The 26,371-nt window shown below is 39.8% G+C and overlaps 1 protein-coding gene across 4 annotated transcripts in view; it reads right to left on the reverse strand.

Annotated features, from left to right (window-relative positions):
- The window catches only part of IQGAP2 (IQ motif containing GTPase activating protein 2), a 130,846-nt gene that overhangs the window by 5,922 nt on the left and 98,553 nt on the right, over positions 1 to 26,371 (reverse strand). For all 4 annotated transcript variants that reach the window (XM_069776824.1, XM_069776821.1, XM_069776822.1 and 1 more), the window contains 17 exons: positions 21,691 to 21,852; positions 20,332 to 20,474; positions 19,152 to 19,322; positions 17,507 to 17,590; positions 16,743 to 16,814; positions 16,508 to 16,577; positions 15,974 to 16,182; positions 15,080 to 15,229; positions 14,133 to 14,296; positions 13,262 to 13,486; positions 11,950 to 12,090; positions 11,519 to 11,603; positions 9,598 to 9,830; positions 7,316 to 7,448; positions 4,668 to 4,770; positions 3,658 to 3,799; positions 146 to 233 (listed from right to left, as the gene is read on the reverse strand). In XM_069776824.1, the coding sequence (XP_069632925.1) occupies positions 146 to 233; positions 3,658 to 3,799; positions 4,668 to 4,770; positions 7,316 to 7,448; positions 9,598 to 9,830; positions 11,519 to 11,603; positions 11,950 to 12,090; positions 13,262 to 13,486; positions 14,133 to 14,296; positions 15,080 to 15,229; positions 15,974 to 16,182; positions 16,508 to 16,577; positions 16,743 to 16,814; positions 17,507 to 17,590; positions 19,152 to 19,322; positions 20,332 to 20,474; positions 21,691 to 21,852 (2,375 nt within the window). The remainder of the gene's footprint in view (positions 1 to 145; positions 234 to 3,657; positions 3,800 to 4,667; positions 4,771 to 7,315; positions 7,449 to 9,597; positions 9,831 to 11,518; positions 11,604 to 11,949; positions 12,091 to 13,261; positions 13,487 to 14,132; positions 14,297 to 15,079; positions 15,230 to 15,973; positions 16,183 to 16,507; positions 16,578 to 16,742; positions 16,815 to 17,506; positions 17,591 to 19,151; positions 19,323 to 20,331; positions 20,475 to 21,690; positions 21,853 to 26,371) is intronic.

Consider the following 26,371-nt stretch of genomic DNA (forward strand, 5'->3'; position numbering starts at 1 on the left):
AAGGCTCTAGATCTGAATAGTCTAAAAGCAATTATTTCACTGTTATAAAGTGGTGGAGAAAGCTGTCAGAGATACGTTAAGGCCTTCAAATAGCTATAATAAAATATGCATTTTCTTCCCTATTCATGCACAGTATAGCACTTACCTGTTGCGCAGTGGCTGGTGTTTCTAATATTTCTAAGAGTGTATCCCCTGGCTGTGTTCGTATCACATCCACAATAAGTCTTTTGGTCCTTTTAAAAAGGATATATGGATATTACAAAACAGTTGTCATTGGATCACTTGTGCATTTCATTTCTTCAACAGTAAAACTAGCAAGCTCCCCCTTTATTACGGATACTTGGTAATGTTTGTGTTTCCTAGCTTTTTATGTTTCAGAGCTTCCATTAATAATGTTGAACATCTGGCTTCTACACACATCTAAATAGAGAAATACATGCATACTTTTCCCCCTTTTATTTTAGAAAACAGTTAACCAACTAGCATAGTAAAACAATTACTCTTAACATAATAAAAATCCAAGCAACAACTCATATGGATTTAATTATGATCACGACAAAACAGCAGATAGGAATGTAATCTTTGCAAAGCCTGAGCTATGCATGGTTCCATTAAGGGTCACATTTACTGAATAAAGTGGAAATGTACCAAAAAATGCTGAACTTCTAAAGGAATTTTACATCCAACGCAGTGCATTTACACACACCACTTAAGGGCAGATATTTCTCTAGTGGCAAAGGAAAAGGAGCATTTCCTTGCTAAAAAAGGGAAGCTGCTACACCCCGATATGTAAACCAGGGGTTTTTTTTGTAAGAGTTTATCTCATTCCTGCTACCTCTTCATCCACAGTACTTCCAAGAACATCCTGTTACAGAATTCTTTTAATTTAGAGGACAATGCTACAAATGAGATATAGCTTATTATTCTTAAAAATTAACAGAAACTTGAAGATGCAACTTAAGTTTCCCAGGAAAATGTCTAAATATGGTCAAGACTTCTTTGACAAAACCACATAATGTGGTTTAAAATTAGTTTACCTACGTAAAGTTGGGGGTTTGCTGGTGTTTTCAGGTCAGAAAGTTCTCAAAAATGCAATGAAATGGGACAAAAGGTTTACCCATATACAGGCAAATATTATCCTAAACCACTGTGTATTTGGGTATGATCCAAGCATCCATGGAAGGGGCAGCAGGGTAGGAATGACTGACAGCACAGGCAGAGCTGAAGCACTGCTCCTTCCATGTTAGAAGGCAACCTGATAAGCCACCTGTAAACTAGTTTGCTCATCCAAAGTTACTGTTAACCGCACTGAGCAGTTCTAGCACATTCAACAGCTTCTGAAGGACTGATGTTAAATGTATTTTTCCTTCACAAACCCTCTTGGAATCCTTTCCAGTTTGCCAGGAATAAGAAACAAAACCAAATCAGAAAGATTTCTTAAAGTTGGTTCACTTGGGCTACATCAACACATTCCGGGCTTCCTCTGCCTGACACAACCTTTGCCAGCCTTCAGTGGTCACCACCACATCCTACATTAACATACGTGGGATGGCGTTATCGCTTTACGCACTGCCTTAGAAACAGGTGCTGATACGGCTGATAAGACGGGAGGTTTATTTCCACTTCCTCTCACCACGTACCAGACCGGCTCAGCGCTGTCTCAGAAACATCACGCTTGGGGCTGGATGCCTCCCCCTCCACCTCCCACTTGGCACTCAGCACCTCTGCCCTCAAACCACAGAGGTCTGGCACCTCACAGAGAGTCCTCTGGACAGGGGTACCAGCAAACCTTAGGGTTCTTCGCAGATGCCTTAACAAAACCATTTAAAAAGCAACTATGTCAATATTTCTACAGAATAGGCTTGTATGTCACTTGCAGAGAAACAAGGAACATTCAGTGAATCAGCTGCGACTTGAATTTTAGCCAGGTGCCTAACGTTTCACAGTTGCAGTAAAAGACTTCTCTGCAGCTAAGGTAGGAAAGCTAAGCATCTGTATTTACACAACTTATATAAAAGGTAGTGGTATTTTAACTTCTGATATTGCTGCAATTTAACGCATTGCTAATTATTCTTCTGTCAGATTATTTACTGAATTTCCTCAAAATATGAGAAATATTACTTGAAAGCACTTATGCAATAGAGAAGTTAAATTCTTTAATTAATTCTCATACTATTGTTTCAACATATTTCCACACAGTGTAGAGGATTAAAGACATTTCTTTTGGCCTTGATTTTTCATGTTTTTTTAGGGATTCCATTAAGGGGTAATATTTTACTCCTACACAGGAAAAAAAGGACAGGAAGCACTTTTTTTTTTTTTTTTTTTTTTTTTTTTTAAGGGACAGTGGCAGGCATATCCCTATTACAAAAGCAGCCTGGGAACAGCTCTAGAGCCTTGGTCTTGGGAATACCAAGTGACTAACACAGTTCTGATTTGACATTGTCATTGTAGTCCCTTTACTCTAGATCTCAAATTATATTTGATAACAAGTTAGAGAAAAACCTCAGTGTTTTCTTGTTTAAGATTCAGATCAAATATGCACAATTACAGTGGAAAAACTCCTCTTCCTTTTAGGATAAAGAGCAAGAATTTTCTTGCACTTAAAATATCTTCCCCCCCCCCCCCCGATTTTAAACAGGCAGTTATGGCTTTTCTAGAAATTGCACTGCTTACTGCAGACATCATAGCTAAGAACTTTCTTCAGAAGTAAAACTTCACATATTACCTAATAAATTCAGTTTACTGATTTTTACTTGCAAAAAAAAAAATACTAACAGATTAGAGTTGAATTACAGCCTGTATCTACACTCCTAGTGCTTACAAAAGTGTAAAATCCTTACGTTGTATATACCTCTAAAGTGAACTTCAAATCTTCAAACTTGTGGGGTAAAAATAAGCATAATAATAGAGGACAGCAGCACCCCATTCTCACCCTTGTTCAGGAAGGGCCAGGATCTTAAATATGTCAATCCTTATTCTGGACAGCTTGAAATAACTTCAAAAGAGGGGTGCCAATAATTTGATACTAAGTGCTTTCATAAAAATATTTTTGACTATAAAGTAGCCTATATCCCAGGGTACCCCAGTAGCTATTTCTTAATTTGCTCACCAAATAGAGTAAACACCATTTTCTTTTCCTAGATAAAAGCATGCGCTATTCCCACTGAAGTGACAGTCCCATCCTGTTCAAATGGCCGATGGCAGTAGGTCAAGGGAGTGTTTTCCTTTGAGGGGGAGGAGAGGAGAGTGTGATACTGTCCATCCCTTAAAGGGCTAGACAGCTTTTCATCTCTGCTTTCCCAAGGATGTGGTGTTTTGAAGCAGAGTGCTTTTACAGCTTCATGGAAAAACACCTACCAGGTTAGATAATGATCCAGTCATGTTCCAAATCACAAGTGGCAGTATCTTTCTGTAAGCTTTCTGGAAGAACTGACATTTTTTCTGACTTTTGCAAGAGTTTGAGTAGGACTGAACACAAATTGGCTTTTGAAAACTGAGCGCACTCCGCACCTCAAAAATGCACTTAGGCAGAGCAGCAGGGTGGAAGCAACTTTTTAAACAAACAAACAAACAAACAAACCACACAAAAAAACCCCCAAACCAAAACAGAACCAAAAAACATCACCATAATATAGGTTTTTGAGCAAAACTTACTTTATCATCAGGCTTTTGAGATCCTGATCTTCACCTTCTCGTAACTCATATTTGCTTGTTAGAGACAGTGAAATCTCTGTTTTTGCAAGTTGAGTCAATGTGCTTTCCCTGTTAGGGTCATTGGGATCAACAGCTCCTTCCCCTGTAAGGAAACATTTAATTCAAGTTTGCCAACTTTCCCATGATTCAATGCATGAAGTGAACAAGAACGTGGATAAATCACTGTAAATCATCAGAAATATTAAGTTTATTAAATAGCTCACCCACTAAAAAGAAGCAGTCTTTTTTGGACTTTGAACAAGCAAAACCATAAGCCAGCTATTTATAAGCCCAGTTAGAATATTTTGGAAATGCCACCAATTCTTTCTTTTCAAGCTACTGATGTACAAGAGACTCACATGTCTTCTTCTCAAAGGAGAATACAATTTAACATCCTTTGTGCTAACATGCAGTGATAGTGAAAAACAAAAGAGTAGCAGCTATGTTAACAGGCTGTTCACTTGGAAGCTGGTATTATCCATGATATCCTCACTACTTTCAAAACAGTTCACGTCTTACTACAATTAAGACAAATTAACACATTTATTCCTTATAACTTTCTAATAAATTTGCATAATTTTAAAACTTCATAATTGGATAATTGTCAAAATAAAAATGGCCGTTTTAAGAATTCTCCACTAACTTTTTTGTAAGTTTCTAGCCAACACTAGCAAATCTTAAGATCAGGTTATTAAAAATCACTTGTTTTCTATCTGCAATTTGAGCACAACTGGATCATTCTGCTTGAAGCATTGTTTAGATTTTTAATCACATCACCAATCTTTAGAGTGAACATTGCAGTTAGAAGAAGGTTCAACTCTAAGGAGCGATGTTACAAAAAGTGTTCAGAAAATAATTCTGTAGTAAATGAATAAGCTGTCACTATGAGAGACACAAGAGTATTTAAATCAACCCCCCATTTAATTCTGCCACTAGAGTGAAGTTAACCATAAAGACAAAGAACAGCATACCAAGGAAAGACTCTACATCAGGAACAGGTCCCAGCCCTTCCAGCAATTCGTTCAGCAGGTCATTTGGCTCAGCAGCAATAGCATCCTGGTGTTCTAATAGTAGCTATAAACAAACTTAAGTGAGGTCATTGTCCAAAAAACCCCATTCCCAGTGTCTTTATACTTGTAAGTAAATCTGGAGACTAAATGCTGAAAAACACAGACCTAATGTGATCAGGATTATGGAGGACCCAAGGGGGTAAGCATGCTCAGTTCTGGACTATGAATTTAGAATTGGTCTTGCTCTAAGACAGGTTGCCATGCTCTTCTGGCAATCATCTCTGGAGTATTGAACATAGCTGAGCAGAAGTTTAATTATGACTAACAAACTATCACAGACTAAAGGGCGACAGTCCCAAGCAGAGCATTTCAGTTCTGCATCCTGAACTAAGCACACAAAGGAATGAATACAGTGTTGGTGGTCCATAGAAAGATACCTATTTTCTGTATATCCATTCCAGTAGCTTACAATAGCGTCAGTGATACCTTTCAGAAATGACTCTATTTTATAAGCGAGAAACACGCTATACAGCACCTGCTCCACAATTTCTAATAGACTTAGAAGTTGCAGGAGATTAGAGAACATATCCACAATAACTCGCATTGCACCTGGGCACATTCTCAAGACTTTAAGCCACAAAAATACTGGTAAGTCAAGTTAATAAAGAGAATGAACAGGGCAGTAACATTTTCTTGAAAAAAGGCTCTCACTACCCATGAGAAAACCAACCTCATGCTAAGTTAGGTAAAGCCAGCAGCATTAGTGACTACTAGATTTAATAGTCCATTCCCCATAGAAACAAAATTCCTTACTTGGAGGACTCATGGAAAGACAGTGTCACCAAGCTTCACTGAAATTTAGCTACAGCAAAGCATGCACAGTAGGCAAAAATTCCAAGATTCTACGTATTTTAAACACTGCAAGTTATAGTCAGTCATATGTTACTGGTTACTAGAAACTACTGATGACTAAGAAGCCTGTGTCCAGAAAAAAAAGGCATTTCAGACATACTTAGAAGATAGAAGTGAGCATTATAAGCCCATAACCATTAATGTGTTTAAAACAAGTTTCTCTCTTACGCGCACCACCTACCCCGCACTGTACGTAATGTTGACTATGATACTGTGAGAACTGCTGAGAAACAGTACATGTGCTGATCAAAACTCCACCATGCTTGATGCTATACAAGCACAGAATGAAAAAGACATTCACAGGACAAATTCTCTGGGGCAAAGGCAAGGGATACATTGGGAAGTACCAAAACCAAGGCTGATGAATGCAACAGACCCCTCATTCCAGCTACGTCCTACAGAGGTATACAATGAAAATTAAGCTTGGGCAAGTAGCATGGGAGATGATGACTGAGGGCAGATTTGGGAATTTTTTGTGAAGCTGAGCTACGCATGACAACAGTCAAAATGTTTATGCTTCTCCTGTTATTCAAACTAATTTTTTTTGGAGCTGTGTGACCAGAATGGAAGGTTTAATTTACACTTGCAGGGAAGGTGCAGTGGGAGAAGACAACTCAGATGAAGGCTCAGCCTCTCAGAGGAGGTTTGGTGGAAGAGGTGGTGTGGGACAAGGAGGACCACCTGGTAAATATACTGCACACAGATAATGTACAGTCTTCAGACCTAATTGTTTGCTTCCTCCAGGCAGGCAAGTGTGCATAGTCATGTTATCAAAAAAGACCATCTCCTTGACCTCCTCTGTTTGGCAATTTACTGTCATTTAATTACTTCATATTTTGTAGAGTATTTTATCAGCTAATATAAAATTACATGGTAATACTTTGTCACATTAGGATCAAATAACATATTAGACATGCAACAAAACCTCTAAAAGGAATATTTGACCAAGACTAGTGTTTAAATGTAACCACTGATCATAAACATGCAGGTGTAGGTCTATGCCTTAAAAAATTAAAAGCAAGTATAGGCACAAAGACAATCCAGCAAATATGTTTTTAGCAGACTAGGCTATTAGTTTTCACTTGAATAAAGCTAACTTGCAATGTGGGGTACTGGGAGTTGCGTATTCTACCTTTTCCATAGTGTATCTGACAATATTTGTCGGAGGTGCTTTAAGGGCTTTTGGGGTGTCTGTTGGGGATTTTTTTGGCTTTTGCTGGGGGAGTGGGCATGGGGAGAGGGCAGAGGCAGGACAGTTTTCAAGCCAGGAAACAGACAGTAATATTCCAGCATTAGGAGGACCACGTTGTAGACATTTAACTTACACCCTAATGAGTCATACTACAGACTGCAGTTAATCTGTTCTTTACCCACGATAAAGAACTGGCAGGATGCTACAGCTTCAGTCCTCCTAAATAAGTAAAAAATGTCACACTATATTAGAACAAAACTGTTCCTCCTTCCCATCAGAAAATGTTATATTCTGATTGTTATTCAAGGTGATGCTTTTACATGGAAGCAGTCTTCTAGGAAAAATGCAATCTAATACTCAATTCTAGACTGTTTCAGAGATGAACTGAAGAAATTATTTCAAAAGGAAGAATGAACACTAAGCCTTCCCCTGAGACAGTTTGTTGCAAGTATTTCATAATCTATACATTAATAGTCTGTTGACTAGTATATTTTCATTGACTTACTGAATGTGTATTGATAATTTCTTCAATTGAGATATATATGACAGGTTTGCTAAGAGTCACCATATCAGAGTATTCATCGATATTGAATTTCTCCTCTGGTTCAGGAACATCACATGCTGCTTGAAAAAAATTCCTAAGATAAAATAAAAAATACTTCAATTATTGTTCCCTGTAAACTCACTTTAGTTAGCCTGTATAAAAAAATGTACAATCAAGTCTTTGACATACGTAATATTTCCCTTATAATCTGCAACGTACACTTATTGTTTGAAGGAAGACATCAATACAAATGACAAAGTGTTCTATCTTTCCTGGACAGCTGGTGGAACATTGTTTTAAAGGTAATTTTCTCTCTCCTTATTCAATAAGAAGTGATAACTTGGTAAATTTTAAACACTTGGAGAAGTCTGTATTTAATGCTCTAGATGTTACAAAAGGATTTCCACAAAAAGACTCTCTGATTTTATGAAGGCACTTTGTAATATGAAGTGTGCTGAGAAGAAATTATTTGAAAGAGCTGCACAAAATTACCACTTGGCCTACAAATGTTTAAAATGCTGTTACTCAGAAACTGAGCTCCTCAAAATGACAGAAAATGTGGTATTTTTTCTATACGCAAGAATCTTGAGAGGAAAAAATGGAAAGTATGGTTGAAGCATTACTTTGACATGACTAGCATGTACATGGAGTGCTGAGACCTGCTTCCCAGGACGACAGTGGGTCTTCTCCAAGCTACTGACAGCTTCAGGGATGTGCACAGACAACCAAAAACCAGCAAGGTCCTCCTGTCAGAGGACCAGTTTGTTTTCCAAAGTAAGATGACCTGAACTGGAGCAGCTGGGAGAAACAGGGTTTTAGATGAGGCCTACAAGGATGCTGCAGGAGCTGTCCTGCCTTCACTATGCCAGCCTTGTGCCATTGAGGAGGATACACATCTTGGGCTCAGAGGACCTTTAAAGTTGGTATTAGGGGGAAAAAAAAAAGGGCTAGGATTCCTCAGTTTGGAAAGGAAAAGCTGAGGGACAAAATCAAGTTATACAAAATCAGAGTGGTGCTGCATGAGATGCGTGCAGAATTCATTCGTCAAATCCCACAATAATGGGAATGCAATGAAACTAGCAGGAAAATATAGTTTCAAATAAATGAAAGGAAGCACTGTTTTAACCAACAGGTAGCAAACTTCTGAATATTGCTACAGAAGGAGGTTGCAGAGGCAGATTATCTCGAAGGTTTAAGAAGGGTTTGGACAAATTACTGCACAAGTCCATGAAAGGAGGGCAAAAGATCTAGGCAGGGCTGGTAGCTTTTAGCATAGCTAATATCGCAGTTGGAGTTGCTGGGTGAGTACAAGGGGAACAGGCAGCTGGGAGCAGCCACCATTCACATCTGCACCATTCACATCTGAGGAGGGTTTAGTTAAAGTACAGAGTACAGTCACGCAGAGACTCAGTTTTGTATAAAGGTAGCTTAATTAGGTGAGGCATTGTGCCTTCTGTAGTGATCAAAGGGCCAGCTAGAATAGGCTCTCTCTTTCATTAGCATTTGTTATTCTTGCTATATCACTTTCTACCCTATTGTTTCTTCATGTTTATGTCATGCCCTTAAATCCTTCAATAAACAGAATGACTAAGTTTAAGTACCTTTGTGCTCATAGCTGATCTCTCAAGGAAACCCATTATACGAACAGTGCATTTGCTTTCATGAAGGACAGACACTGAAGATAGAAGTTCTGAAAGTGAGTTTGTCACAATACTCAACAACATTTCAAGCTAATAATAGCAGTCACCCCATAAGATGGGCAATAATCGCAAAGAACTTGTGTCCCAGAGTGTAGCAAAACATGCAATTTCCTATGACGGTGCAAGATGAAGGAATAAAATCTGCATGGAGTCTCTCAGCAAAGATGAAAGAATAAAAACAAAACCTGAAACTTCTTCCTAACCATTAAGTTTTTTCCTCAGACAGAACATTCAGCTGTCCTCCTGACCCAAAGAACAGATTATTTCTGCTGGGTAATGAGTCACCCCACACTGCTCTCACAATCTGTGTTTGCAGTACAGAAGCCTTACTGCAACCAAGCCAGCGGAGCTGATCAGTTCTCAATGCTCAAGCAGAAATACAACCTGTTAACTCCTGTTTCAACGTCCTCAGCAGTGGGAATTTCTCTATGGTAGATCATTTAACTCTGAGCAGGGAGTTCCTATAAATGAGGAGTCGACCTGCCTTACTCATCCCTAGAGGAGAGATTTTACAGTGTAGGTATTTGTGAAGGCTTTGCATACCTGAACTTCTGGTATGTCTGTGAGAGGTAAGTGTTCATAGATGATAGATGTTCGCTCTCTCCTTCAAAGAGTTTGTTAGAAGCAGCATGCTGAAGGACTTTTGCCACACAACCTAGGTTCCTCCTCTGGTCAGGGTGTATCTGGCCCCCGGCTGTCATATCAATTATATCAAAACCATCAGGAGCAACAATGGCAGGGTTCATGTAGCGATAGTACAGGAGGTTGCCGACAATCTAAAAGAAAAAATTAAGTCTTCCGTTTGCATACAGTAATTACATTTTACAAAACATGATCAATCATTTCTACTTCTGAATTAGACCACAGGAACTCGTGCTAGAAGAATCCTTAAGACATACGTGTTACCCATGTGCCTAACTGAAAGAGCCTGTGGTCTTCTGTAAGATATGCCTCTTAAAACACCTCCGTGAACATCAGTTATGGACTTTTACAAACACATTTCAATTTGGTGCTGGCTTTAGGTCAGCTAATGCAAGGCATTGAGTTGAACACAAAGACAAATACAACTCTTCTTTCTTCTAGATTTTGCAAGGTTTAGGTCTAGACGCTCATTGTCTGAAATGCTACACATATCTGCCAGCATTTAATGCATTCATTGACAAGGGACACATTGTTTCTCACGAGGACTGCACACAGCCATAAAAGACTAGAGAAGAGATTTTCCAAACTGCAATTGCTATAATGATGTTACAGTAACTTGTATTTGAAGCCACCAACTTGCAGATGGTGGCTTCAAATCATTCCTGATCTCGGAAACGGGCAGGACTGTTCTTTCTGCAATTTGCCTCAGCTTATGTGTAGTCACCTGCGGAACTTCCAACTTACACATTTAAAAGCTTTCATTTGGGTGCCTTATGCTCCATTTGCTACTCACTTTTTTCATAAATTGAGCAATGCCTTAAACTATATTGCTGGAGTGGTAGACAGAAGTACCCCACAAATACTGCTTGCAAGGATTTCCAATGAGTTGATAAAACACACAAAAGCAGAATTAATTTTTCAGCTGAGGAATTTGAAGTTCTCTAGGCACCAGGAGATAGATATATATATATATATATACACATTTTTTAAACACTGAACAGTATCATTTTGAAGACTAATAGGGAAGTCCTATTGAAATGAATACCTTGTAATTTTAGAACCATTTCATTAAACACTAATGAAAATATCTTTACTGAAGTGCAAATAGTTCTAATTTGAGATAGTTGTCAGTCTCTCAGATGGCTTGAAGGCTCATGGAACAATTCTCCTAAGCCCTCTGAAGAGGCACCATGGCTGTGGTAGGTTAGCGGTGGCCAGTATGCCAGTATCATACTTATCACTCACACTTTACTTTTCAGTCTGAACAGATCTCATTCCTACAACTTTTACAAGAAACTTAAGTAACTAATGTAATGATCTACTTGCAGTTCATTTTTAGAGCCCTTCCTGATTGTATTTAAATTACAATACTAATGCAATTTTTTTAATATATTATTCTTTAATACATTAACAACTTCAGGTGGGGGAAAACAAAAAAACCCAACCAACCAACCGCCACCACCAAAAAAAAAAAAAAAAAGACCAGTGTTCTCCATGAAATTATTGCTGGTGGTAAGGACCATAGTACAAAACCAAAACCCAAGATGACTCAGATAAACTCCAACCTTTTAAGAACAGTTACTGTCCAAAACAGGTTGAGCTTCCTCTTCCATAAGAATTGCTGAGCATCCAGATTAAGATAGCTAGGTTGTGGCACCTGTTCCCTTCCCCTCCCCTTCCACCACCACTTTGCCACCCAAGGAGTGCCAAGTTTCTTCAGTAAATGCTGATGTTCTCAGTTCCTTAGAATGCTTAGTGTCAATGAAAATCCCCTTTGGCAATAAAAGAACAAGTTGCTGGCAGTTTGCCCTCAGAAGTCTACCTTTAATAGTTCATCTTCTGTTGCATCTGGGAATTTCTCATGGAGTGAGCTCTTCAGAACTTTGGCTATATATCTCATTCCATAACTACGTGTAGAACAGATGAAAAGGAAAAACGTTGGAAAGACTTAGATGAAACACACACACACACAAAATCATTCTCATCAGCCAAGTTATTGGCTTTTTCCCCAGCCACTTAAAACACAAAACAAAACGATAATGGAAAATACAAAAAATTGCAAGTACAGGGAGACATACACCAGGCTGCTAAAGCACAGTAGGCATGGAGAAACCACCCCCTCTACTGGGGAAGTCATTCAAGAGGCACGTATTGCAAGCCATGTAACTTGAAAGGATCTCCATCACTCAGTTTCAAGTGAAGCTTCACTGTGCACACGAACTGCAGCTTGGAGAATCCTGACTCAGCACTTACGGCATCATATTGAGAGAAGAGAATATGGACGTGAGAACTTTGTCAGTTACTGCTCGCAAACTCTGAATCGATGATTCCAGTTTATTGACCACTTCTGTGTGTGTTAATGCTTGTTCTGTGGTTACATCGTATGGCAATTTGCTGCAAAGCAAACATATTAAATCAAGCTAAACATATTTGAGAATAAAATACTTTTTTTTTTCATAAGGGCCATCAGTGAACAGAAAAAAGTTTCAGAGAAATAAGTTGAAGTTGTCTAAGTAACAAAAGTCTCAGATGCATTAGTGTCATGGTTTAACCCCAGCCAGCAACTAAGCACCACACAGCAGCTTGCTCAGGAGAGAATCAGAACAGTAAAAGTGAGAAAACTCATGGATTGAGATAAAGACAGTTTAATAGATAAAGCAAAAACTGCATGTGCAAGCAAAGCAAGACAAGGAATTCATTCACCACTTCCCATCGGCAGGCAGGTGTTCAGCCATCTCCAGGAAAGCAGGGCTCCATCACGCATAACAATTATTTGGGAAGACAAACACCATTACTCCAAACATCCCCCCTTTCCTTCTTCTTCCCCCAGCGGTATATGCTGAGCCTGATGTCATATGGTATGGGATATCCCTTTGGTCAGTTGGGGTCAGTTGTCCCGGCTGTGTCCCTCCCAACTTCTTGTGCCCCCCCAGCCTGCTCGCTGGTGGGGTGGGGTGAGAAGCAGAAAAGGCCTTGACTCTGTGTAAGCACTTAGCAATAATTAAAACATCCCTGTGTTATCAACACTGTTTTCAGCACAGATCACAAATGTAGCACTATCCCAGCTACTATGAAGAAAATTAACTCTATCCCAGCACAATTATCTTCCTTTTTTTGGAGAGGAGCAGTTTGTTTAGGTGGGGGTGCACAGGCCATCACTTGCACCTTCCCTTAATTACAAAAAGGGAATCCTAATTTAAGGCATGCATGTCCACATCCCAGTCCCAGTATAGCTCCTTAAAAGCCTGGGACACTACTAACATGCTGTTATAAAACCTGAGAAAAAGGCTATAAATTCTTCCATGGCATGGTCTACTACACTTGTAAAGATTAAGTAATTGACTATGGAAGTTCATGACCAGGAAAGTGATCCCTTTGCTGTTCAGAACAGGTTAAAGTACCTGTTTTTCAAGAACCTCTTCCCAAAAACTCTCATAGTGCTGCAGGAAGATGGGGAAGGGATACACAGGCACAAATGCAGTTTGTCAGAGAAAGAAAGGGAGAGCAGAACTGAGGGATCCCGCAAGTATTTAAGTGGCACAATATGTCTAGCTTCCTCACTCACCTAGCCTCACCGGACTGCATTTCTAGCTGGTTTACCCATGATTTGTACACATTCACAGGACTAGTGTTGATTATGAGGGACTTGTCCTCCATGATCTCCTTCACCACTGGGGCCAGGAGCTGGCGCAGAGTGTTCTGTCCACGAGCACCTCGATTGAAACTGACGACCATCTTAATGACGGTGGGGTTTCCAGTAACGATATCTTGTATCTGGTCTACCTTAGAGCTATATCAAGAACAGAAGGGTTCTCAGACATGACTTATGTATGCAGTTATCTATGTTTTCAAAAGCCACACTTTTAAAAATTACCCTATTTCTATGTTGAAACATGTTTATACAGTCTATTCCTTAGGCTTTCAGATAAAACAAGATTATAGAAACTACTACCTGAATTCTATGTGTTATAATAATGTCCCTGGAACATAACATAGTTAGTGACAGGTAATATATACCTGTTTCAGGCCCAAATACCTGTTCAGCAAATACCTGTTAAGGGCATAAAATAATATTTTATTGTTTCAGGATAAGCCACCACTCTCCACTTATCGAATATATATTTAAATAGAGAAAGAAAAGACTTTCTCCACCCGTAAATACTCAAGCACAAAAGCAAGAAACCCTAGTGTCTATTTTTTTCAAGCGATTTTTTCATGTAAAAATACTGTCCACCATAGAAAGACTTTTTTTCTGAACTGGAAATAGCTTGACTTAACAAATAAGTTACCCTGAAAACAAATTTCTCTAGTAACAAAAATATGTATACAATTTTACAGCAGTTGAAAGATTAACCATCAAATTCTTTTAGGTATGAAGTATTAATTGAACAGTCTGCAACACAAATTAACTAAAATCTTCTTGTGAATACACGTACTTTATCTCCTCTTCTAGAGCAGTTTTGAAGAGTTTGAGAAGCAGATATTCTTCTCGTTGATTGGAGGCATAGTTGTATAGAGTGAAGATGACGGTATCCATAAACTTGGTTGATTTGTTCTGTGGCATCTGGAAAATCAGCTTCGCCAGATACATAGGATTAGTCTACAAAACAAACAAATGATTTAAATGCTATTGTCCAGGACAAACTGCCCCCACTTGGGGGGCAGCTCTCTCTACATTTCCCATATATGTTGATTCCCATATATGTCACTTTTCCATACTGGCTTGACTTTTTTTCCAAATCCTAATGCATAAGAAACACTGAATACTGCACAGTTAGATATCTGTAATAGCAGTAAAGATTTTATTTGTAGTCTCCGAACAGTACCTCTGTGCATCAGGTCTATGTGCCCAATGACAGTGACAGTTTACCAGATGACAATGGCCATCTACCAAGAAGACACTGCATATTACATGTCCACTTAAGTATTAGAAGGCATCTGCCCTGGGAAGATCTAAAATTCTTCTGGAAAAACTTCAGCAAGATGAGATTAAAAAAAAAGCACAAGAACAGATGCATTATGTGCTGTTAGCTGCATAGCAGACAACTTCCTTGCCACCACATATCATGCACAGTAATAGTGAGAGTCATTTACATAGACTAAAAGACATGTGGAGGAAAATATTTCCCTCTGGCTTCAGTACAGACTGAAGTTATTCTCAAGAAAAAAAAACAGCTGTATTTCTTGCACATTTTAAAGACAGCAAGGATTTTCTCAGTTACAGGAAATATTAGAAGTTGATCACAGTATTTGCTGCAGCCTGCATACTACTTTGGAAATCTTTTCATAATCATTACTACAATCACTAAAACAAAGCAAGCAATATATTTCTAGTTTTTCTTTAGCAATTTGCTGCCGTGTTAATTTTTACAGTAAGATTTACCTGTAAAAGGTAGAATAAATGTTGATAGGCCTCCAGTTTTTTTCTTCTTTCTTTACTCAAACCTTTGATACCCTGTTTGTCAACCATAACCATCTCTTCCAGCTGACTTTTGCTCTTTTTGTTAAGTTTCTTACTGTGCAGTACCACATCCTGCAGACAGATGATCAAAAGTCTGGATTATATATTCACAAAAAAGGCAAATTGGAAAAATTGCCATTTTCGCAATCATGTTAAATGCAATATTCCTCCAAGGGCCTTTATTAGCAACTTTGTGTATTTTGCTGTTCTATTCACTAGCCAATCTTTTGAACATCTTTATCTTGTCACCAGTATGGCTTGCCAACAGTGACCATCTGGGAAACCTGATCTCATGTACAGACTCATTCATCATTTAGTTAACAATGAACAAACTCTCAAATATGATCAGAAGTCTGCTCCATTCTACCACAGAAAAGATGCTTAAAATCTGCCAAGCAATTACTGTTGTCCACAAGTAGCAAAACAAAGTGTGACATTCAGTAGCAAACTGACATACCACTCAGGACAAGAGAACAACCTCTACCACAAGGTATTTTGACAAGATAACTTAAGACACACAAAGAAAGTACTTAATATACCAGGACCATTTTAACTAATTGAGGGCGACCAAGCACTGGCACAGGTTGCTCAGAGAGGTTGTGAAGTCTCGACCCTTGGAGATATTCAAAAGCCATCTGGACATGGTCCTGGGCAACTTGCTCTGGGTGGCCCTGCTTGAGCAGGGGGTTGGACCAGATGACCTCCAGAGGTCCCTTCCAGCCTCAACCATGCTGTGATTGTGTAATCCTGAGCTCCTTCAACACATGGAAGTGCTCAGTGCATACTACCAAGGGAGTCTGAACAGAGCATACTGACCTGAAGAGTGATTCTGTTTTTCACCAGCAGTCCAATCTTTATATCCATTAAGTTCAAGTCCTTCTCCAGCTGTTGATTGGATCGAATTTTTGTAACCACTTCTTCCCTTAACCTTGTTACTTCTAGTTCTTCTTGAAAGTCTAAGTCACTTTGGTCCAAGAGGTAGGCAAATTTGCGCAGGACAGTCAAGGGTGGATTTTCAGCACCAACTACAGTTGAAGTAAATAGGCTTATTAGTTGACATAATACTGAACACCCCTAAAACCCTCCAGAAACTGATCAGTGTGCAGAAAATTTTGGAACTGCAGAGAGAAGTTTATGCCAGTTAGAGCAATATTTTTGTCACACTGTGTAAGCACAGCTATCCAAAATAGTTTCATCTGCAAAGCAATTGGTCTACAAACGCTTGCACCTGTTTTTGAAGGGGAATAGGAGGCTGAGAAATCCCAGGTGAGGTTTTTTTTTAAAAAAAAAAAAAAAAAAAGACAACACAGTAACACCTCAAATGTACAACATTCAACTGTTACCACTTACTTAGTATTCTGTAGTCCTCCCTGGCTTTGTTTGCTCTGAGAAATGCTTGTATCTTCACAATTTCATCATTCTGGAAGGGACAAAGATTAGGCAAAGGAATCCAGTTATGACACATCTCTGCTCAGCAACACACTGCAGAACCTGCACCCTCTTTCCTGAGGTTCCCCAAACTGCCCATGCAGTCATATTACCCTATTTTAATGCTTCATGTTCAAAATGGAGAAAAAGGACTTACATGATCCTTGAAGTATTGCAGCCGTTTCCTATAAGCTCTCTTTGCTAGCCACATTTTGACCCATGACTGAATCTGAAAATTAAATAAAATTAAACAAAAACTTAACAGATACTCCACAAACTGTTGTGCACATGTGTTTTAAACTCACTTCTGACAGTTCTCTTTGGCAGGCGTGCTGTTCTCATATGCTTGGGGCCATAGGTGACTGTACTGGGCTCTCACAGTCCAGTGACCAGATTAATGGGCTTCAACTGAAATAGCAAGTTGAGTTCAAGGCTCTACCACCCACATGTAGTATTATCTTTGGAAGTAATTTCTACCTTCATGTCTCAGCTCTCAGTTGTAAACCAGTCTCCTTCAGAGACAGGAGATCAATATCCCATCTGCGGTCTATGATCTACTCATGACATAGTATCCCATTAGCATCTCAGAATAGTGAACTTTTCAGATAGATTTGACAGGTTTTAATGGAATAATAACACACTGTCAGCTCAAATATTTTCTAATTTAGTATTATGGAAAGGGAAACATAAGGAAAACTCTATTATGAGCCAGCCAAGTTCAGCACAGCCTAGTAGAAGTCAAACACAGAGCTTTCAAGAAGCAATTTCCTTAAGTTGTCAGTTAAAGAACTTTCAACGCCATGCAGATTTCTGGACCATAAGACCATCCAGTTTGTGTTCCTAGTCTCTGATTTCCAGGTGGTGGACCACCAAGCCAAGGGATAAAGCATACTCAGGCCCCAAAACACAGTGGGATCTTACCTTAACAATAGCAGCAACATTGCCTTGAAGCACCTTTAATCTGTCAACATAGCTTTTCCTTTGTTTGAATCCTTTCCAGAAAGCCTATTTTACAAAAGGCAGGAGATCATTATTACTAATAAGAAACTAACATTTATTAAAATCTACATGCATACACTGAAATCATTAACAGTGTTTATCTTGTAGAGAAAAACTGCCATTGTGGCAAAAAGATAACTAAGGTATAAGTAAGCTTGCCTCTATATTTTTAAGGTGCACTGATACATTTCATGTTAATTTTGGCCAATCTCGGCACAAACATTTTGTTGTCCAATGCCATTTCCTTCCCTCCCCTGAAACCATCCTTACTCTTATCACCACTACACCCACATCCTTTAGCATCCCAGTCACTGGCTTCATGCCACACAGGGAAGAACCTGCCAGCTCTTGCCCATTACATCCAAAAGCTGTCCCCTACCTAGCTGAACCCCCATTGTTCCTGGACTGACCTCCTTCCCAAGTCTCTGGTCTTCCAGAGTCACTCAGGATCATCTTGTACCACAGATAACCTCCCAGTTCCCTCACTTGGCACCCCCTTTGCTAGCTCAGAAGCAAACTTTTGGCAAGGAACCCAACAACAGGGATAACACAAACTCTCACTGCCTTTACCATATTTTGCCTTTCATCTCTATCCAGCCAGTGACACCAGCCTTGTCCTCTACTTGTTGTCTTTTCACAAGTCATTTATATTTTAATGCCCATAGAACACAATCAGAGAACAACTTCATTTACATACATTTCTCCATATTTTGGAACCTGTTAACAGACCCTGAATTTCTCAAAGAACAGTGCAGTCCTGTACTGGGCTCAGACACCATGCCAGAAAATGAAAAGCCAATCCCAATGATAGCTGCTGAATTGTTAAATTAAGTTACTCTAAACTAAAAAAAATCAGCTGTACATTCTTCTCTAAGTTGGGGGGTGGGTGGGGGTGGGGTATTGATTGGTTGTTTTTCAATGCTGGAATAAATTGCTTCTAACAGGAGGTGGCTATTTCACCATTTAAAACCAGTGTGCATGCATTTGTCAGTGTTCACACCCTCAGCATAAAGTTTCCTTTATACTCCTTTTGGAGTTCAGCATACAAAAGGTATCCAAGAAATACTGCCAGAGCCTGAGAACACCAGGGTGGCTGCCACTCCCTACCCAGCTATGACTTCATGGAGCAGAGGCAAACCACTTCCAAGTGGGGATAGTCCAGAAAGGAATGTATTTCTTAAGTCATGCTTTGCCAAGGAATTTTTGCTTCAATACTCAACAAATATCTTCTGATCTTGTACTGTGCATAGTTAGGTGTACCACTCAAAACTTGAGCACCTCAGGATAAAGCCAGGGCTACGTATTTCTGAGCTTCTCCCACTGAAGTAACTTAGACTGAAGGTGGGCATGATCCATTCTTTAAAAACTGGATATTTGCTATTTAAAAGCACAATTACTCCAACAAGGACAAGAACATATTTGCAGATGTAGAGGTTTGAACTGCTGCTAATGAAAACAGGGAGACAGACCTATCTGAGGATTGCATCAGTGGTAGTAATCAGCCACATCAACTGTCGCATGCAGAAAGCTGCCCAAGTCATGTTACCTTCTTGTTCTAGAACAATACCTGTATTTTGATGGCAGATGGTTCCTGGTTTTGAAGGTATGCTTTTCTCTCCTGATAATTTTTTCTGACTAAGAATCCCCTTGCTCGGGCTTGCAGCTGAACAATCAGACTTTCATTAGCAAGCCACAGCTGCTCTCGATTGTAATCTGCTGTTACTTGCCCAACAATGCTCTGTTAAGAGATCATAGAAAAAGGTGATTTTTAAAAGGTGATTTAAAAGCAAAAAACCTCAAGCCAAAACCATCCTGGAATTTGGTCTGTATTCTCTCCATCATCTGTACAGCTTATATTCATCCTACACAAGCCCCTCTGACTTACCCCTAGATTTTAATCAGTATGAAGGAAGAACTATTTTGCTACCACTGAATTTTACATGAAGGGTAACTGAACTGCTTTCAAGCCTCAGTTATTCAGCTGGATATGATAGTTTGAGAGAGGTTTTTTTATGCTTTAGGAGTGTTCTGCTTTCCTAATACAAGTTTTTTGCAGAAGTCAGACACTAAGAAATACTAACTGAATTGGGAAGCTCTCTACAGAGAAACACACTCAAATACTGCTGCAGTCAGAATTTCAGAAGGACCTACACTATGACTTGAGCTGTTTGTACAGCAGAGTAAACCTGTAACCTAGATGAGCTGCATCAGAAGAAAAAAACCAAATTGTGCAGAAGCTTGTGTGATCTACTTTGTTCCAAGTTATATTTCATGCTAACACAAAACTACAATAAGGGAGTTTAAGTATCACACTTATCCTATTGAACTTGAAGATACAAGAATACTGTCAGATAATTAGGTTTAAACATAAAACAGTGCTTCCGCCTGCCCCCAAATACATCATGAAATTCCTTGTCATAGGCCAACACAAAGTCCAAATGATATAAAAGGATATGAAAGCAATCAGACTTTCCTCCATCAGTGTCTGCTGGTGGCCATTTAAAGAAATGCTGTAACTTCCAGTTAGGAAAACCCTGAATTATTGTCAGACATCAGGCAGGATGCTGTGCTATCACTGTCTGCTTAGACTTAAGTTGCTGCTCTTGTCAGAAGCAGATACTGAACTAAAGTGATCTTCAGTGTCACCCAGCACAGCCTCTTCCCCTAATGTTGCCATGCCTTGCTCTCTCTCTCTCTCAAATGTTTATGCTGCATTTGCAATAAAAGCAAATGTTTCAGCCACCTACCTGGATTTCTTCACCAGTTAACCATGAAGTTTTTGGTACAACTCCTTCAGGGGCGACACAAGTACCTTCCTCAGTTTCCGCATTGTAATAGTAATCATACATGTTTTTCATTACAAGTTTAATCCATGGACTTTCATTAAAACCTAAAACCAATACATACCATTAGTACACATTTATGCCCTGTTACACTGAAAAATTATAGCTCTCCCTACCCATTTCCCATGTCTACCTTTACTACAAAGCCATTTTACATGCAAAGCCACTACATATCTTGGCCAGTTTGTAGTAAGAATGTTTTAAAAATATCCTGTTAGGGGGATCAAGATCATTCTTCTAGAATGAAACAGCTATGAGGTTAGCACAGATCCACTGCTGGCTTCTCTAAACTCCAACCTGCCAAGTTAGTGCTTGCTCCTGAAACAGTGTGTGCTATGTCTTCCACCATCACTCACATAAATGGAACTGAGAATGTTTATAAAAAAATGTTGTTCTTGTCTTCTGGCCAAATGCTGGCCTTATTGACACTTAGCTCACAAAGGACATTTCCTATATCCACATCATTGTCTTGTTTAGTGCTTTGGTAAACAAGGCTGTATCCTGACAGGCAGGAAAAGCCTCATTTCCTCATGGACAAAAGGCCTGAAGGTAAAGCTGATACGGTCAGTTGTGCAAAATGCCCTCTCAGAACTCATGTTGCAGGATGAAACATGCCCATCTACTGAAGAAAGCGTACTACATTGACGGTAACTTTTTTTTTTAAATTGTTAGCTAATTTTGGCTGCATTAGTTATCACCAGCTTGCAGCTCTAACATGACAAAACATCCCATTGTCTTGCTATGGGCAGATTCTAGCACCAGCTTTTGCTGGTACCTGCTGCTCTGGCAATGCACAGGGACCATAAATGGGCCATGGACACTCTGGCAGAGCCTGGCTTGAGCTTTGACAGTAACACGTAAGGCTGAAGCGTGCAGCCTAACCCTTCTCTGCATCTGGTAACAGAAAAAAAAGAGAAAAATGGGAGAGTAATATGGTTTTCTGAGAGGATGGACTAGTCTATTGACAGTCACAGAGAAGCTGCCCTAAATTCACTCAGAGGCTAGTTTGAGGCTCTAGAAAGTCTTAGCTAGACTCTGGAAATAGCTAGACTCATTTCTTAGCCTGTACTGTGGTCTGGATGATGTGTGCAACAGTTCATCATGTAAAAAGCACTTGGACAAGTATAACATTTCTCAAAAGATTTAAAACCAGCAACTGCCTTCTTCAGTTTACAGTGATTTTAGGTAAGCCTTCTGTGCTGGTTTTCCAGTTGCCTCAGTGATATGGAGACGTAGAACTGTCCTGTTCAGGAAGGTTTTTACCTTCTACAGTTTTCAGGTTCTTGGCTTCAGAGAGGTTCCTGAAATAGGTTTCAGCACACTCAGGAATGACTCGTAATCCAAACTTGGACTGCAGTATCATCAGGATTGGCTGTGAATCACCCTTCTCCAAGCTCTTGTTAATCATTGATGTTCCAACAGCCACTAGGGTAAAATAATGACATAGAAAATTGAGTGGTTTATACTTTACGTACCCACAACTCTAGCTTCCAACAACTTTGATAATGGACTTCTAAGGCTGGCACACACAGACAACGTGACATACACAGCAATTCAGTGCTTTGCTCGTATGCAGCCTCCTTCATGCTTGTAAGGACAAGTATTTCAGAGAACAGCAAGCTTGTTAGATAGAAAGTGTGCACTCCACCCAGGCTGGGATGCAGCTACAGCACAACTGAGAGCAGTCTGAGGGCATAGCTGCTCCCCCATCAAGAGACACACCAGATGACACCAGGGTAGAGGTTGAGGACAGCAGGTACCCCCCCTCAGCCTGCCCTAACAGACAGGCCATCGTCTGCTGATCACTAGGGAGCCTTCTAGAGATGCATGAAGTCATTAGGTTACAAGCTGTAAACATTCACTTCTACTGTACAAAATGGGAATAAAAACTGATTGCCTTGAGCAAAGTCTTGCAACTAACAGCATCCTAGTTGGGATCCTGAAGCAACCCTTTCTTGTCCTCACCCCCTGGGAGCTTGTTTAAAGCTGATGCAGCAAATTCATGCCCTAAAGTTTGCCAGAGGTGCAGCTTTTGCTCCCAGGTCACATAAAAGTGCCCTGAGAGGTGATGCTGTGAAGCATGTTCAAACCTGAGGTTGTATGACATTACCCATACTCTGATTCAGGACTTCCTAAGCATCCTTTGCTTTGTGCAGGTCCCGCCATCACAGAAGGAGCTGATACCACCATACCTGACAGCATATAGCAGCACACACCACTTCAAAGCGCCTTACAAACTAGATGTATATGCTGCTTTAGAAACTTCTGTTCTGGTCTTTAATGGTGTTCCTTCACACCTAAATTCAAGATCTATGCACAGAAGAACAAGTGAATAGACATATGGCTAGCAAATATACATTATATACTGGTTTAAGTGAACCTGGCTACCTTTGCATCCCACAGCTGCACTTCATGCTGAAACACCAAACACTTTTCCTTCTCTTGTGTATATCCAGATCAATACAAAAAAGGTCCCTCCCCACACTCAGTGCCCTGCCTACACAGAGCTGACCCAAAAGGTGCTCGCTATGAGGAGCCTACATACAGAAGGCACTGCATGAGGCTGAGCTAGCAGGAGAGCATTTCAGCAAGAGAAAGTTTTTCTTTGTCGTTAGTTCAACTAAGGTGAAATGGGTAACTTTGGCTAGACAATAACAGATCAATCTCCAAATACCTTGGCAGCCAGCTGAGAAACAAAGTGAACACACAGTACCACACCACCACCACCATCTGTATTTCTACCAGATAGCATCCTGCTATTTTTCTGTGCTTTGAAACAGACCCCTACCAAGCACACATGTGCTCCCCACGAGACTAGAAATGACTTTGTAATGCAGCTGTGGTATCGCGATGCTCAGGCATCCGGCCTCAGCAGCAAGGAAGCAGGAAAAACTGGGAAGCCACACATTACCAGCTTGCTGCTGCTGGCCCAGCTGGCTCTGGGGGCTCAGCCTTATCCATACACAGTCCCATGTGCTTCATCAACTGTGGTCACCAGTATTTGAACGCTTTTCTTCCTCCTTTTCATCCTATACTTACAGGTGCTGGAAGCTATTGTTACAAAGACAAAAGAGCACACAACCTAGCTGAGGGTTGTTTCTGTAGGTACCCCTGCTGCCTGGCTTTTCCTCATCTTTTAATTAATTATGCTTTTATTTTTGAAGGAAAACGTAAGAAAAATATTTAGTAGGGAAAAAGTCAAATTCAACGGAAATTATTCTTTCCATTGAAGTGCTAGCAATTAGTACTGCAGCTGTTGCTCTAAAGAAGGGCCATGTGAACCCTGTAAAATTACAAGTTAAACGGACCTTAGCCATCCTTAGGTGCAGGAGAACTGTGGGCTCCAGTCTGCTACTGCAGCAGTTGGGATGCCAGTACCAGACCACACTCTGAAGGGCTTTTTTCCACACCCATCCTCCCTTCAAACAGCTGTGATACGCAAAGATGCAGCTGTCTGGTGTGATAAGCCTGAACTCTCAACAGGGCCAAAGATCATCTTTTTCCTATAACATGGACTCTCTCATAACAGATCCTGCTTTGACAGACAGACTCTTCCTGTGCAAGACTAAGGTCAGTATTTCTGTCTATTCCTGAAGGCTATACAGCTGATATTTGGCCAACCTCATTTTGTCCTCCACTTAGATAAGGAGTACAATGGTTGGACTGATTCAAGAAGTGAAGCAAGGCGATGCAAACTGCACAGCAAACACCACAAAGAATTAGGAAGCACACCAGCATTTACTGAACACGTCTTCCTAAATGAAGATACAGAGTCCTTCACTGACAGGGAAGACAGTTTGTAAAAACCTTTTAGAATTTTAATATGGTAGTATTTAATATTTATACAAGGCATAAAAACTAGTTTGGAAGGAATCAAGACTGTTTCAGCAGAGCGGCCAGTACCTTCTTTTATTTTGGTGCTTAGTTTATTGCCATTACTGCAGCAATCTCAAAAATACACTTTGTTCTGACTGAAAAATAAACCTTTGGCTGCCTTGCAGAAGTTTTGGAGTGGGACATGGGGAGCTGTTTGCCTTTTAAAAATAGTATCTCTAAGATAGATCAGAATAGAAGTTCATTTCCAAGTTGTGATCAAACTAAACTTTAAGTTTAGACTACATGTACACAACACACAACACACTAACTTCCTGAGTCAGGATGTGTTTGTTATAGGAAGTATCAGGTTCTGTGCCGCGGGGAAATTTTAAATCTCAGTTTTTAGCTGCAGAAATCTTAGAGCTTTTCTGAAGAATGTGCTGTGCTGACACTGCTTCCTTTCAACCCAGAGGGCAGAGTACAGGAGATTAGCAGTTATTTCCACAAGTGACTTGTTAAAACAGTTCTACTGATCATCCTTGATTGTGAAGAGCTGTGCATTTACTACAAACACAGATCATATGAAAAGGTTTTACTACAACTAGCTCGTGGATAAAGCTGGAGCAGTGGCCTATCACTAGCAACATTGTGTGGTATTGGTATATGGATAATGCTGTGCTAATTTCTGCAGGCCATTTATGAGGTATATTCTTAATGCTTTTACACCAGTGGACACAAACGAGGATGTTTTCATGCTCTTTAGCTTTAACTTACATCTGTTCATAAGCTATGCATTTCCTTCCCTTCTCTACGCTCAGATATTTCCTCATGCCTCTAGGTAGCATTGATGGGAAGCCAGTTTTGTCCACCAAAGAAGGTATCAGCACTCCTGAGTACAAGAGCTCCTTTGGGACAATGTGTATGCGTGTGACCCCATCTCAGAAAACACAAGTCAGGTGCTTTTCACTGCAGACACATGACTCACAAAAATACTTCAAGTGTCTTCAGTGTATCTGACTGGTTACATTAAGACTGTTAATTGATTAAATAATTTCTAAATTAACAGTAACACTAAATGCAATGTTTCTGTAGCAGGGGTAGAAGATTTTGTAATAGCTAGCTGTGTTTGTTTTCTTCCACCCACAACTTCCCAAGCACTAACTACTGACATAGCCTGTCTATAAGCAAACAGGCTGCTGCACTGCACTAACGAAAGCTGAATGCAGCACTGCAGGAATGCACCTACTTCAGCAGTTGTATTCACAAGCTCTTAGGGTGCAAAAGAAGGCAACACTGACTCACCAAAGCCAAGTCAAGCAGAAGGTGAACCAATACCCAGTGTCAAGCTAACAGCCTTGGCTGGTCTGTGCTGGCCCCAGGCAGGAACAGGTAGGGGTGTCACCGTGCTCTCCAGTGTGCCCCATACACCCAGCTACTTTTGCTTCTACATTACTTGCCCAAGTTAATTTTTAAAAAATATTCATAATATGTAAATAATTATATTCAATCCAAACTTTGACAGAAGTTGTTGAGTGCATCCAGTACAAAATGCTCTGACAAGCCTCAGCTTTTTTCCTACAGATTTCCTCTTCTTTACAGATTGGAAGAGCATGCATTTCCCCAAAAAGCCCAAGTGCTCTTTTGACACTACTTTTAAAGTTAACATGTTCCTATTTTTTTTTTGTTAGCACTTAATAGAAGGCATTATAATAAAATAGGAATAATCAAAGTTGTGAACATGTAAGAATTTGCTCTTAAAACATGCATCAAAATTTTAGTCTTACATAAGCAAAATAATCTCCTGAACAGTATATTCCTTCTCATTCACATATGCTTCTGTTTCACCAGCTATGTGAAGATATACTGACACTAGAAATCTTGGTCATGATGTTAAGCTATATAACCAAATCCACCAAATTATTAGCCAAGCCTTAAGGATTACCACTTTAGATAAAACCAATACCACCCCTGGAGATCTAAGTCACCCTCATTTCAGTATGATAAAGAACACGCATTCATTTCTTTTTATGTATTTAAAGGGCTGCTACACTTCCCTGAAGTGGAAAAAATAAATTACCAATTTCAACTTTTCAAGACTAATAAAAACAAGAGCAATGCAGATGCAGGT

This window comes from Haliaeetus albicilla, chromosome Z (assembly GCF_947461875.1).
Source record: "Haliaeetus albicilla chromosome Z, bHalAlb1.1, whole genome shotgun sequence".
Lineage (NCBI taxonomy): Eukaryota > Metazoa > Chordata > Aves > Accipitriformes > Accipitridae > Haliaeetus > Haliaeetus albicilla.